General features: G+C 37.0%; 1 protein-coding gene across 2 annotated transcripts in view; it reads right to left on the reverse strand.

Moving 5' to 3' along the window:
• DOCK1 (dedicator of cytokinesis 1) overlaps window positions 1-12,200 on the reverse strand; it is a 279,647-nt gene that overhangs the window by 69,992 nt on the left and 197,455 nt on the right. For both annotated transcript variants that reach the window (XM_075612250.1, XM_075612249.1), the window contains exons 30-31: window positions 3,473-3,551; window positions 995-1,095 (exon numbers count right to left, since the gene is read on the reverse strand). In XM_075612250.1, the coding sequence (XP_075468365.1) occupies window positions 995-1,095; window positions 3,473-3,551 (180 nt within the window). The remainder of the gene's footprint in view (window positions 1-994; window positions 1,096-3,472; window positions 3,552-12,200) is intronic.

Here is a 12,200-nt window from a genome sequence, read left to right on the forward strand (position 1 = left end):
ACTATGTCACTGTATATGTTGTGATGCAGTAAGTGTTTGAATAAGTGCAGCACCAGGCACAATGTTGTTGAGTTTGTGTTTTTTTGGTGCCGAAGCGAGTGTTGCTATTTGGCTGAGAGTATAATGTATATTTAATGTATCATTTAATTAAAGCTTCCCATTAGGCTCGGAGAGCCCGATATAAATCTCCAACTCTTTGATAACCCACAAAACAACAATAGAGTATATGTCATATGTTTATAGCAGCAGTGGTCTCTACTTTTAAATGTTTAGATTCATTTTATCATACAGTGCTGGTTTTTTTTTTTTTTTTTTTTTTTAAAGCTGCTTTTCATTATCATATTTTGAAACATACTGAAATATTTTCAGCAATACTGGACTAAGAGGATATGAGTAATAAACAGTTAGAATGACCCGTCTTGGAAAAATTAGGAATAAATTCAGTGAAATGGTTAAACCTTAAAAATTGCTAATTTTGACAAAAGAAAAACATGGAATGTATAAAATGCATTAAACACAATTAATATGCACTGTACTAAAGAATACACATCTTAAAATGCACAGGCGAGCTTTGTACTATGCAGTCTCAAATGGCTTAAAATACTACAGAACAATAATGGATTAGCATTTTGTTCATGCTTCAATAAAATACAGCATTTCTTTTCCCTTCTGCTTGCATCACTTGAATAATGAAGTATGCAAAAAGCTCACAATATGCTCACCATCAAAAAATATCATTGTACAGCTTGCTCAATTTTACAAACTCTTACAGATGTGCCGATATGGTGGATGACTATATATATATATATATATATATATATATATATATATATATATATATATATATATATATATATATATATATATATATATATATATATATATATATATAAAAAAAAAAAAACAACCAACTTTGAATGTAATAAGTTATGAGGTAAAGAACGGATATCAAAAATAATTTGTGTGCACATGACATTTTATAGAGAAGACATACTTGTTAAATATTTTGGTTCTTTTGGCACTTGAAAAATTCTCCAGTTGTAATGATTCTTGGGTAAGGAAAGCTACTGCCAAGTGGAAATAGTTATTCCAAAGCTGAAAGAAAAGAACAACAGAATTACTGATCTCTCATACGTGTCCAATGGTATTATGTTCATGTGTTACATGAGCCACCGTGTATGTACTATACAGTATATAATAGGCAAGCAGGGAAGGCCAAACTTTCAAGTATTTATCTAAGAAATAAACATTTGGAGTAAATAAAACAATAAATACATTCCTTAATGCCAACAAAGAACTGAACCATATTAACAACAATACAAAGATACACTTCAATATTATAATCAATTTGGTTAAGCTTTATTTTTACTACCACATAACATGTAAAATGCTGAAAAGGGACCATGGATCAGTATTTTCACGTTAAAGCTGCAGATCATATAGTATTGGTCCTTGTTTTTAAACAAATCACCGCAAAAACAAACCCTAATACCCTGGCAGACCGCTTTCCTGATCCCATTTGTGTTTCCCATCAACATTGTCATTTATTTAAAAAAACAAAATAAATAAAAACACAGCATGGAAGCAATATACAATGGAGCATACAATTTCTAATTCAAGGCAAATTATCAGAAAGAAGCTTGAATTGGACATATTTGATAGCTATTATAAACACGTGTAAAATACCATGACTTATTTTGCACTGTTGTAAAAGAAAAAAAAAATGTAAACAAATCATGAGATGTAATATGTTTTGTCATTTCAACCCTTCAAGCTCCAACATGAAAATCCTTTTATTATTAAATATGCTGCAGAAGCAAGATCGCTTTTAAGCGGACACGTTTGCCCCATTTTAATTGCATGCCTCAGCAATAAGATCGGCAGCATCTTAACTGTAACATCAGTTTATCTTTGTAGTAAGTGCTGCTTTGCAATAGTTACATGAAATACACATTTACATTCTGATTATTGCGGTGAAGGTAAATACTTCTATTGCATAAACCAGATTATCTGAAACATGGTTTGAAACATTAAAACATAATTTTCCTAGATTCAAAGAGAATGTAATGAGAAGACATAAAGCGCGCCAATTTCATTCAATATCCTTAAATTTTAAAATGATACTTTTTACAAACTAATAACGCACCCTTTTTAAGTCTGATTGGGTTATGTACCTTTGGATCAGCACTATAGGAATTGAACACCTTCAGTGCTAAATAGCTATTTGACGTACAATGTGTCCTTTTTATACTACAGTGTGTACTTTTTATACAAATTGTGCATGTAAAGCAGCTAGACTTCTGCAATCTTTAGCCTGCCACACAATTCACTTGGTATTAGTAAGCCGTTTTCTCAGCAATCCTATGCAATACAATCTTCCCATATATTTGATTTGATAAGACGTTAGGTGGCAGAGAAATGGAGCATGGCAGCAAAGCATGATGCTGCACTTCTAAGTGGTGGGAAGAACAAAAGACTGTCTATTCAAGGAAAAAAACACTGCTAAATGTGGCCAGAGGAGTGCTGTGAGCACAAAACAAAGGTCATTATATCTGCCTTTTCACAGTTCCATTTTATCCCTAAATGGAAAACAACTTCTTCAGTTTTTTGAAGGGTTAATATTGATGTAATAATGGTTGAAACTTTAGATTTTCACCATGTATACTACCATTGTAACCATAACCAGAGAAGCAGGATACAAGCACAGTCAATGCACTGAACAACTGGTTGGGGTAGACTAGGCTTAGAGATGTAACGTGACTTGTCCAAGATTAATCTGTCTCAGTAGTGAAGGCTGCATTAAAAGCCTATTTTCTGCTCTCAACTCCTGACCACAGTCACTCTATGTCTTCAAACATTTATCTACTACAGGGGTGGCCAACTCTAGTCCTCAAGGGCCACCAATATGTCAGTTTTGACAGATATCCCTGTTTCAGCACATGTTGCTCAGTCTTTGACCGAGTCATTGATTGAGCCACCTGTGCTGAAGCAGGGAAATCCTTAAAACCTGATATGCTGGTGGCCCTTGAGGACTGGAGTTGGCCACCGCTGCTCTACTCCGACAGTGAAGAGTGCCGAAGGATTCGTAAAGCAAGCAGCTATTAACCTGATCGGTGATGGATACGCCTGTAACGCATTGCAAGTCTTAACAAACGTGTTAATACATTGCTGGCTCTCTGGGCGGAAGAATATTTATATAATATTATAATAAAGAATATTTCAAACGGCATTATAATTTAGCGTTAACTGGTCAATTTTATTTCCCTATTCTATAGTTTAGCAAATGTTATAGCTTGTGTCTGACAAGTCAGTCGATCTAATTTTGTGTGATACTATCCAAAGAATACAAATTGTAGCCTGAATTTGCGTGTGGCTATAAATGCAGATTATGCAGATTATTTGTGATTGAAATACTAACAAACCCAATGGCTAAAGCGATTCCTGCTTAGAATGACCCATTATTTTCTCTTACCTGTAGCTCAAAGTTGGCTTGATCCAGAAATTTTTTGTTTAGCATGTCTGCATACTGATTAATTGCTCGTAAGAAGACCCTGCAAGATTAAGAGAAAGCTCCATAACTACAATGTTTTTGGCACCTTTGTTAGTTCATCATTCCAATTAGATACCAATCTGAAAGAACGTGAGACAGTAACTGAAACCTGCAATAACCATTTGTAAAAGTAGCGTAAACATGCTGGTGTTAAGCATACTGAATTACATACGACTGCCTTAAAAATAAATCAGTCAGGTTATCACATGCAGAATATAAGGGGAAACTTCCCCCCAGTAATAATCATTTGTGTAACAAAAAAAATCAAAAAACTGAACAAGCTATATTTTAATTACAAACATGCCATAAAAATCCACCAAGAACTTTATATTGAAGAAAATATTATCGGGAGCAAGAACTTCAGTTCTCAACTCTATTCGTACAATTTTGCTCTATCCTTATTTGTGTAGTGCCACAAAAGACCAAATGGAGCTAATGACAGTGAGATCAGTTACAAAAATAGGAATATTTGTCTATTTTGTATATATTTTCTTTAAATGTAAATGTTTTAATCCCATTATGGCTGTTTGTGAAGCCTTTGTTCATGTGTCTAAAGATAAAGAGTGAAGCACAACCTCTCTGCTGTTATTTTTAGTAATTATAATACCATCATTAGTAAAACAGCTAATGGTAGAGGACAGGAGGTCCTGTTAAGTGGAATCTCCATTTTATGTGGGTAAAACGAAGTGTTTGATGCGTTTAAAAAGACTAAAAAATAAAATCAGACCAGTATTTAGATTCGTTTTTTAAATGTATCTCAGAAATGTTTGTCAGAATGAGAACATGATGCTTAGGGTGGGCTGATTTCCGTTACCCATGCTATATCTTTCCCTTATATTGTTCCATTGCATCCATGATGGTGCAGTCAGGTGATAATATAACTGGGGTGGAATAAACAAGTCTCCTTTTCTGGGACTTTGTTGCAAATGAAAAGAAAGCACCATTTTCAAATGGTTTAAAATGACTTAAAAATAAACAAATAAGAGCTGCAATAAGTATTTTGAACAGACTTCAATCACCAATATGTAACCCACAAAACATGTTAAAATAATAGTTGTAAATGTCTTAATTTCTATAAATAGAATAATAACGTGTCTTCATTTCTATAAATAGAATAATAACTTGTAACGTATCAACTACTTGTTGGTACAATAAAAGGTATTGTACCTCCTACTCCCTCTCCCTCCTTTGTTACTACATGGAAATAGAATAGTTCTCTTGGTCCTATGCGAGTATGCAACAACCCAAAACACATACAAATGTATGGAATTATCATCTTACTAGGTAAGCGGGAAGAAAAATTATTAAGAAACATATGACTTGAAATGAAAACTTGCAAAGTAATTCTGCAATATAATGCTTACTAGGAATGATTACACTTACCAGCCATACAGGTTCAACAAGAAAAATATGACCAGCACCCCCTAAAAACTACAACACCTGCCTGAATTTACAGCTTCCTCCAAACATAAAAAGTGTACATTCAACTACAGTAACGATCCACAGTAGCCCTGTATTCTAAATGCTAATTAGAAAACACCAGAAAGTTAAACTCAAAACCGCATGGATCACATATTCAGTTGTCATCTCGAGAAGAAATATGTATGTATTAAAGAACTGAACTCCATGAAACCCAATAAAATATTTGATTCTACGAAGTATTGATCTGTACTGTAAAAACTAGCCCTATTCCTGTAAAATCTAATTGATGCTATTATTCTACCAACTAGTATCCTGGTATATGGACATGCCCTATAAGTGACACTAAACAGGTTTGTTTTAATTACCCTTGACAAAGTATGCAATAACATACAGTAGCTCACTTACAATTAGTCTAAGTGTAAATGACCTCTCTTCTAGCACAATAGGAAAGTACATGGGGATTTCATATTAGAAATACATAAAGCATTTAATTACTTTTTTTTCTGGAGGTATCAAGATAGAATAGACACTAATGGACTGAAGCCATCAAATTACACTGTTGGGTCATTTAAATATGAAAGGTTGATTTATTTCACACCAATATGCAAATTGGAAAGCCTGTTATCAGAGCAATATTAATAAGCACATTAAGTTGTCTTGATACTGTACAATGTAGCTGTTGCTGAGGCTTCCAGATCGCATGGTTTAAACAGTTATTTAGTGCATACCACAGCAATGGATATATAATACTAAAAAGTCACTGACATGGGTTGGAGTTGCTGGGCTATTGTTAGCTAGCAATCTTCCAACATTCACTACTCAAAGAATTATTCCCCCTCCCCCTTCTCTCCCAAACCATAAGAAGTGGGTGTCCTGGTATTAAACTGCATTGTGCATTACTCAAGGAATCCAAGGGCTTAAAAGGGTTTTTAAATTAAAGTTCTGCTAGTGCATGTGCGTCCTTAGATGGGGAAAAATGGCTGCCAGAATTTTTGCATGTCCGACTGGAGCTTTCCCATAACTGTGGTTAGTAATATGCTTGATGCTAAGGAAAATGCTAGAGCAATATGTCTTTCTATGTAGTTTAAAATTAATTATCTCCAGAACAAGGAGGGTTTCGTAATGTGTATGTGCACTGTGTTTGGAGTATAAAGCAATGCTGCTTTAAGGACAAAATGATGGAATGATTGAAATTATTGTAGGGTAAGTAAGAAATAAGAAGGTATGGGCCTGGGCGGATGGGACGAGGGGGAGGTATGGGCCCGGGGGAGGGGGGTTGAGAAGGTATGGGTCATAGAGAGAGGGGGGGGGGTGGAGTGGGAGAAGATATGGGTCTGGGGGAGGTGGGAGAAGGTATAGGTCGGAAGGAGGGGGCAGGTATATGTTGGAGGGGGGAGAAGATGAGTCAGAGGGGTGGGGTAAGTGGACAAGGTATGGGACGGAGGGGGGATAAGTATGTGCCTGGGTAGAGGTGGGAGAAGGAGATATAGGACTGGGGGATAACTATGGCCTTGGGAGAAGGAGATATAGGACTGAGTGGATAGTTATGGGCTTGGGAGAGGGAAGATCGATAAGGCCTGGGGGGCAGGGAGGGGGCCTATTTGCAGCCTCGGAGGGGCCTGTCTGCAGGATCCCGCAGATGTGCCTGCTGGATGGGTGGCAGCCAGTGAAGCCTCCTCTATTGTGAGGTTTCTCCATGACCCCCTCAGTACATACATACTTCCTTATATTTTCCCTGAGCCTCCTACCCTCCAGCCCTCAAAACCTCTATCTTCAGACCAATCTTGCCCATTAGGCGTTACAGTGTTATTATTAATGTGACCACAGAGTTCTACTTGTCTTCTTATTTTATCTCATGTAACTGAGCAGGTGGCAAAATGGATGTAGCCGTTCTGAATGACATTTTGCGATTTATTAAAAAAATTAATCTATATGAATCAAATGTTTTCTTTATTAACACAGCTTCCATCAACACACATTCTTAATTAATTCTAATACAATTAATAATGTCGCTATTTTCTGCACAATGTTCACTTTATGATTAAGATTTCACTGTTTTAAGTGATTTAAATTAAAATATTATAACCTACTCAGTACAGTAACTGATGCACCTGATCCTTAGCTATTCCTCTAGCATTGCTTTTCTAAGAAATTCAGTCTAATACAACTATAAACAGTAATTGTATTGTATGTCTTTATTTATATAGCGCCATTAGTGTACATAGCGCTTCACAGTAGTAATACATGTGGTAATCAAATAAATAACAGATAATATAAATAACAGATCATGGGAATAAGTGCTTTAGACATAAAAGTAACATTTCGGAAGAGGAGTCCCTGCCCCGAGGAGCTTACAGTCTAATTGGTAGGTAGGTAGAACGTACAGAGACAGTAGGAGGGAGTTCTGGTAAGTGCGTCTGCAGGGGGCCAATCTTTATGTATCCTGTGTTCAGAATATCCACAGTGCTATTCATATGCTTCTTTAAGCAAGTGTGTCTTAAGGTGGGTCTTAAAGGTGGATAGAGAGGGTGCTAGTCGGGTACTGAGGGGAAGGGCATTCCAGAGGTGTGGGGCAGTCAGTGAAAAAGGTTTAAGGCGGGAGAGGGCTTTAGATACAAAGGGGGTAGAAAGAAGACATCCTTGAGAAGAACGCAAGAGTCTGGATGGTGCATAGCGAGAAATTAGGGATGAGATGTAAGGAGGGGCAGAAGAATGTAAAGCTTTAAAAGTGAGGAGAAGAATGGAGTGTGAGATGCGGGATTTGATCGGAAGCCAGGAGAGGGATTTCATGAGGGGAGATGCTGAGACAGATCTAGGAAAGAGTAGAGTGATTCTGGCAGCAGCATTTAGGATAGATTGTAGGGGAGACAGGCGAGAGGCAGGAAGGCCAGACAGCAGGAGGTTACAGTAATCAAGACGGGAGAGAATGAGGGCCTGAGTCAGAGTTTTAGCAGTCGAACAACAGAGGAAAGGGCGTATCTTAGTTATATTAATAAATTAATTGTTAAAGTAGTACATATATCTAACTTCTCTTGGATAAATGAACTCTTGCTCTGTATCATGGCATTTAATCTTTCCCTCCCCATTAGTCCTCACATTTATTAATGACAAATAATGCGTTTTTTCAGTTTGCAATACATTGTCTTATTTATTTAACAGTGCATGTTAAAGGTACATTCAGTCTTATTAATAAAAAAATAATTTCAAACAATATATTTACTGCATGTCTCCATACTAACAGCATCATTATTGAAGTCCTAGAGCCAATTAAAATGACACATGGCATTATTTTAAGCACTTCAACAGTTTGCCAATGTGTCTTAAAATGAAGGCACAAAAAAAGTGTATTGAAGAAAATCAAGGTCCAAGATCCAAAAAAAGGATGCTAAGCTAAGCTTTAGCACGCCTTTACATCGATTAATGAACGGGAGAAAAGGCGTGCTAAAGATCAGCATCTTTTTGTGGATCTGGGACACAGAATAACTAGTACTGTACATACAATGCACATACAGTACAATACACACTGTTCTAGCTGCCAGAACACTAGCCAACATGTTTAGAGCTAGTTAGGGTTACACCAGGTTGAAGAAAGAATGTAGCAGCAACGCTTACACTGAAGCAACCAAGGGTGTGATAAAAAGGATTTCTTTCAAATCAATGAGCAACATCAAAATATCTCCCATCAAATTTTCTAAAATAATAAATAAAAAAAGACACAGAGGAAAAAATAAAATAAAACCCACCCTGTTAATCACTTTAAGATGGCAGCCTCCACGTTCTCCTTCCTCCAATCAACGACACTTATTAAAGTGTCCCTAGTCTAGCTGTGCATAAATGGATGCGCGCCCGGCAAAAACGGGATTTCTTGATATTTTGGAATTTTTAAACATGCAAATAGTTACAGCTGGGGGTGAAAGCTGCACCATGATATCAACTTCTCTCTAACCCTATTTTCATGGCGATTAAATGTCCCACAAGCAAACAAAAAGAGAGTTAGATTATACAACACCATAATAAAACTGTTTACAGAGTTAGTGTGAGAATAAGGGCTCCCCGCCAAAAGTAGCTTGGATCGGCGTTCTGTAAATAGTGTGTCCATATACACAGATTCCCATCTCGACACTAACTAAAATGGGGGTGGCACAAATGCTTATTATTGCTCTGTGATTAGAAAGTCTGATCAAAATCTTATTTTTTTCAGATTACAAATTCAGACAGAATTGCAATGCAATTTAAAACCTTAAGAGATAATAAAATCTCCAGTCATGCAATTCAGAAAACACCATGTGGAATGAAGCCTTAGCTAATTTGAGAAGGTTTAAGAATGCCATGATTGATAAAAAATGTTTAAATGAGGTTACAAAAGGCATTACTATAATGTCATACCAATTAAGTTGGATGGCAAGATAATGAAGGCTTTTATTTCAGTCAATCAATTCTATGGAGATTGCAAATGATGACTTTCCATATTTTGGATAACAGATTATTTGATATGAAAATAAAAGATGTTTAGCGTTTAGTATATTAGGTCAAAAAGTAAACCAAGCAGATGTATTTTTGTGTTTGCTTGAAAAGCTCACCAAAAATATAACGTCGAAATTGAATCAACTGTCAACAATATTATTTGTCTTAGGTGAGAAGCCAGGTAATATTTATGTCAACTTGGGACAACCATGCTCCCTCCCTCCACCCACCATTTGGGACCATTAAAATGGTCTCGCTACGTCTTTTGCTCTGCCATATAAATGTAAAAAATCTGTTCGGTATATCCCCGATTGTTCTATAGGGGATCGGTATAGGGTGGGTTTGGAAACAAAACAGTAGTCGTGGTAGGACGTTCATTTTCAGACAACAGATACAACCAATTGGAACCAATTACAACCAAGCCAAGAGATCTGGCAATTATGCCAGGTGGACAGGTCTTTTTAAATTTGTGTGATCAACCCTGGGTAGCAATATTTGTAAAGAGATTTATATGAGTTGGTTAGAAAGATACCCAAGTACTTGAGGTGGGTCTCTTTCCACTGATAATTAAAATATAGTTGAATGGGCTTTACTTCGTGGCCTGGTAATGCCAAGTTGAAGGTTTCTGATTTGTCGGAGTTCACCTTGTACCCTGATAGGGACCCAAATTCCATCAAGGCTGAGTGCAGATTGGGGAGAGATGTTAAGGGGTGCGTTAGGGCCAGAATAACGTCAACTTCCCGATTTTGACACCGTGAATATGACAGTTTCCCCAGATTGCGCACGCCAAAGACTCGATCAATAAGGTGTACAAAAGGAGTGATCCCTTCTTCATCCGTTCTTAATCTGCACTACTTCTGAGTTAGCTCCCGGCATCTTAAGGGAGGGTGAGGGGGATTGATAGTGCTTTAATTCCTTCCAAAATCAAGCCCCCGGACCCAAAGGCCCCCAATGTCACCCTCAGGAATGCCCAGCTAATCCTATCAAAGATCTTGTCTGCATCTATACTTAGCAGAAATGCTTTCATCTTATTCTGGTTCACATGATCTATAATGTTGACTATATTTCCAATCTTTCTCGTATTATCGGAGGCTTGTCTGTTCATGAACCCTACTTGGTCCCGATGTATTGGTCTGGGCAAGATGGAATTTATTCTATTAGCAAGACATTGCTATACATTTTCAGGTCTGTGTGTATTACTATTATATTGGCTTTTGACATTGTCTGTGGGATCTCCCTCCCTTCTATAAAGAAATTCAGTAGTTTTAGCAGGTGGTCAGATGGATAATTTATATGTTGTAGTAAATGTTATGTAGACCACCTGGACCTGGGACCTTGGATGTTTTTAATTTTGTTACCACTTCCCTCACTTCTGTATCCATTATTTTAGCATGTAACTCCATTAATTCTTCCCTTGTTAATCTTAGGAGGTTACACTTTTGGAGATAGTTTGAGATTTTAGAGGGCCTTGTTCCTGGTTATTTCAAGTCCAAGCCTAAAATGTATAAATCTGAGTGACACTTGGTAAATTCCTTGGCGATCAATGTCAAACAGTATGTGATATTCCCCTTCTTTGTCTTAATAGCAAACACTCCTGCGTTGGCCTTCATACCCTTTAGTTTGTTAGTTAGCAATTTCTTAGCTTTGTTGCCTTTATCGTAGAAGAGTTGCCTCGTTCATTTCATTACTTTCTCTACCGAATCCATTTGGAGACTCCTGAGTTCACTGCGAAGAGACACAAGCTTCTTATATATCTTTAAACAAGCTTCTTATATATCTTTTTACTGGTGGCCTCCTTATGAGCCTGCTCTAATGTTTTAATCTCTGCCGATAGATCCTATCCAATTCCACACTGCCTACATTATTAGCAAAGTAGTATTTGAGAGATTCTGCTATATTCATTTCTATTTCTACATTGGGAGACTTTAACTTGAGTACTGTAATCAATTCTGAAAACCATACAGCATCTCCGTAAGGACGTAACTAAATTGGAGATGCAAAGAAGGACTACTACAATGGTGCATGATCCACAGTATGACATTGGAAAGACTACAGGACCTTAATATGTACAACTTTGAGGATATAAGGGAGAGGGGGATATGATAGAAACTTTCACACATACAGTATATAAAGGATTCAACAAAATACCAGAGAGAAACAAATTCCAATGAAAGAGGAGTGATAGAACAAAAGGTTTTTCTCTGTTGTACTTTGAGGGTGGCAGGAGAAGGGGAAATGCGAGGAAGTTTTTCTTTGTGGAAAGGGTGGGAAATTTGTGGAATAGTATCCCAACAGATGTGGTAGGTGATAATACTGGAAGGGCATTCAAGGGCATGCTGGTGATAGACATAAAACTATTCTAAATACGAAAGAACACCAAGGAACAAACAGGTTCTGAGATTTTACAGCAGATAGGAAATGGGGTAGACACAATGGGTCTGATCTGCTGTCAAATTCTAGGTTTCAATGAATACACCTTTAAGTAAACCTATAAACCCAACATGATTGTATGGAAAATAAATGTGCTATTATGTGTATGTTTATACGGTGGCTTTTGCATAATTGGTATGAGAAGGAACTGCATTCAAACCAGAGCTTTCCCACTGTCTGCATGCACTGCGACAAGCTTTCATACTGTAGATTGCATCTCTGTTCTAGCCTCCCTATTTGGATAAGGAAGAAACAAAGTCAGGGTAATCATGAGGGTGGACAACTCCCAGTATGATCTCCCGGTGTGATGTACTATAACTGGTGCTAAATGAGG

This window comes from Ascaphus truei, chromosome 8 (assembly GCF_040206685.1).
Source record: "Ascaphus truei isolate aAscTru1 chromosome 8, aAscTru1.hap1, whole genome shotgun sequence".
In the NCBI taxonomy this organism is placed as follows: domain Eukaryota; kingdom Metazoa; phylum Chordata; class Amphibia; order Anura; family Ascaphidae; genus Ascaphus; species Ascaphus truei.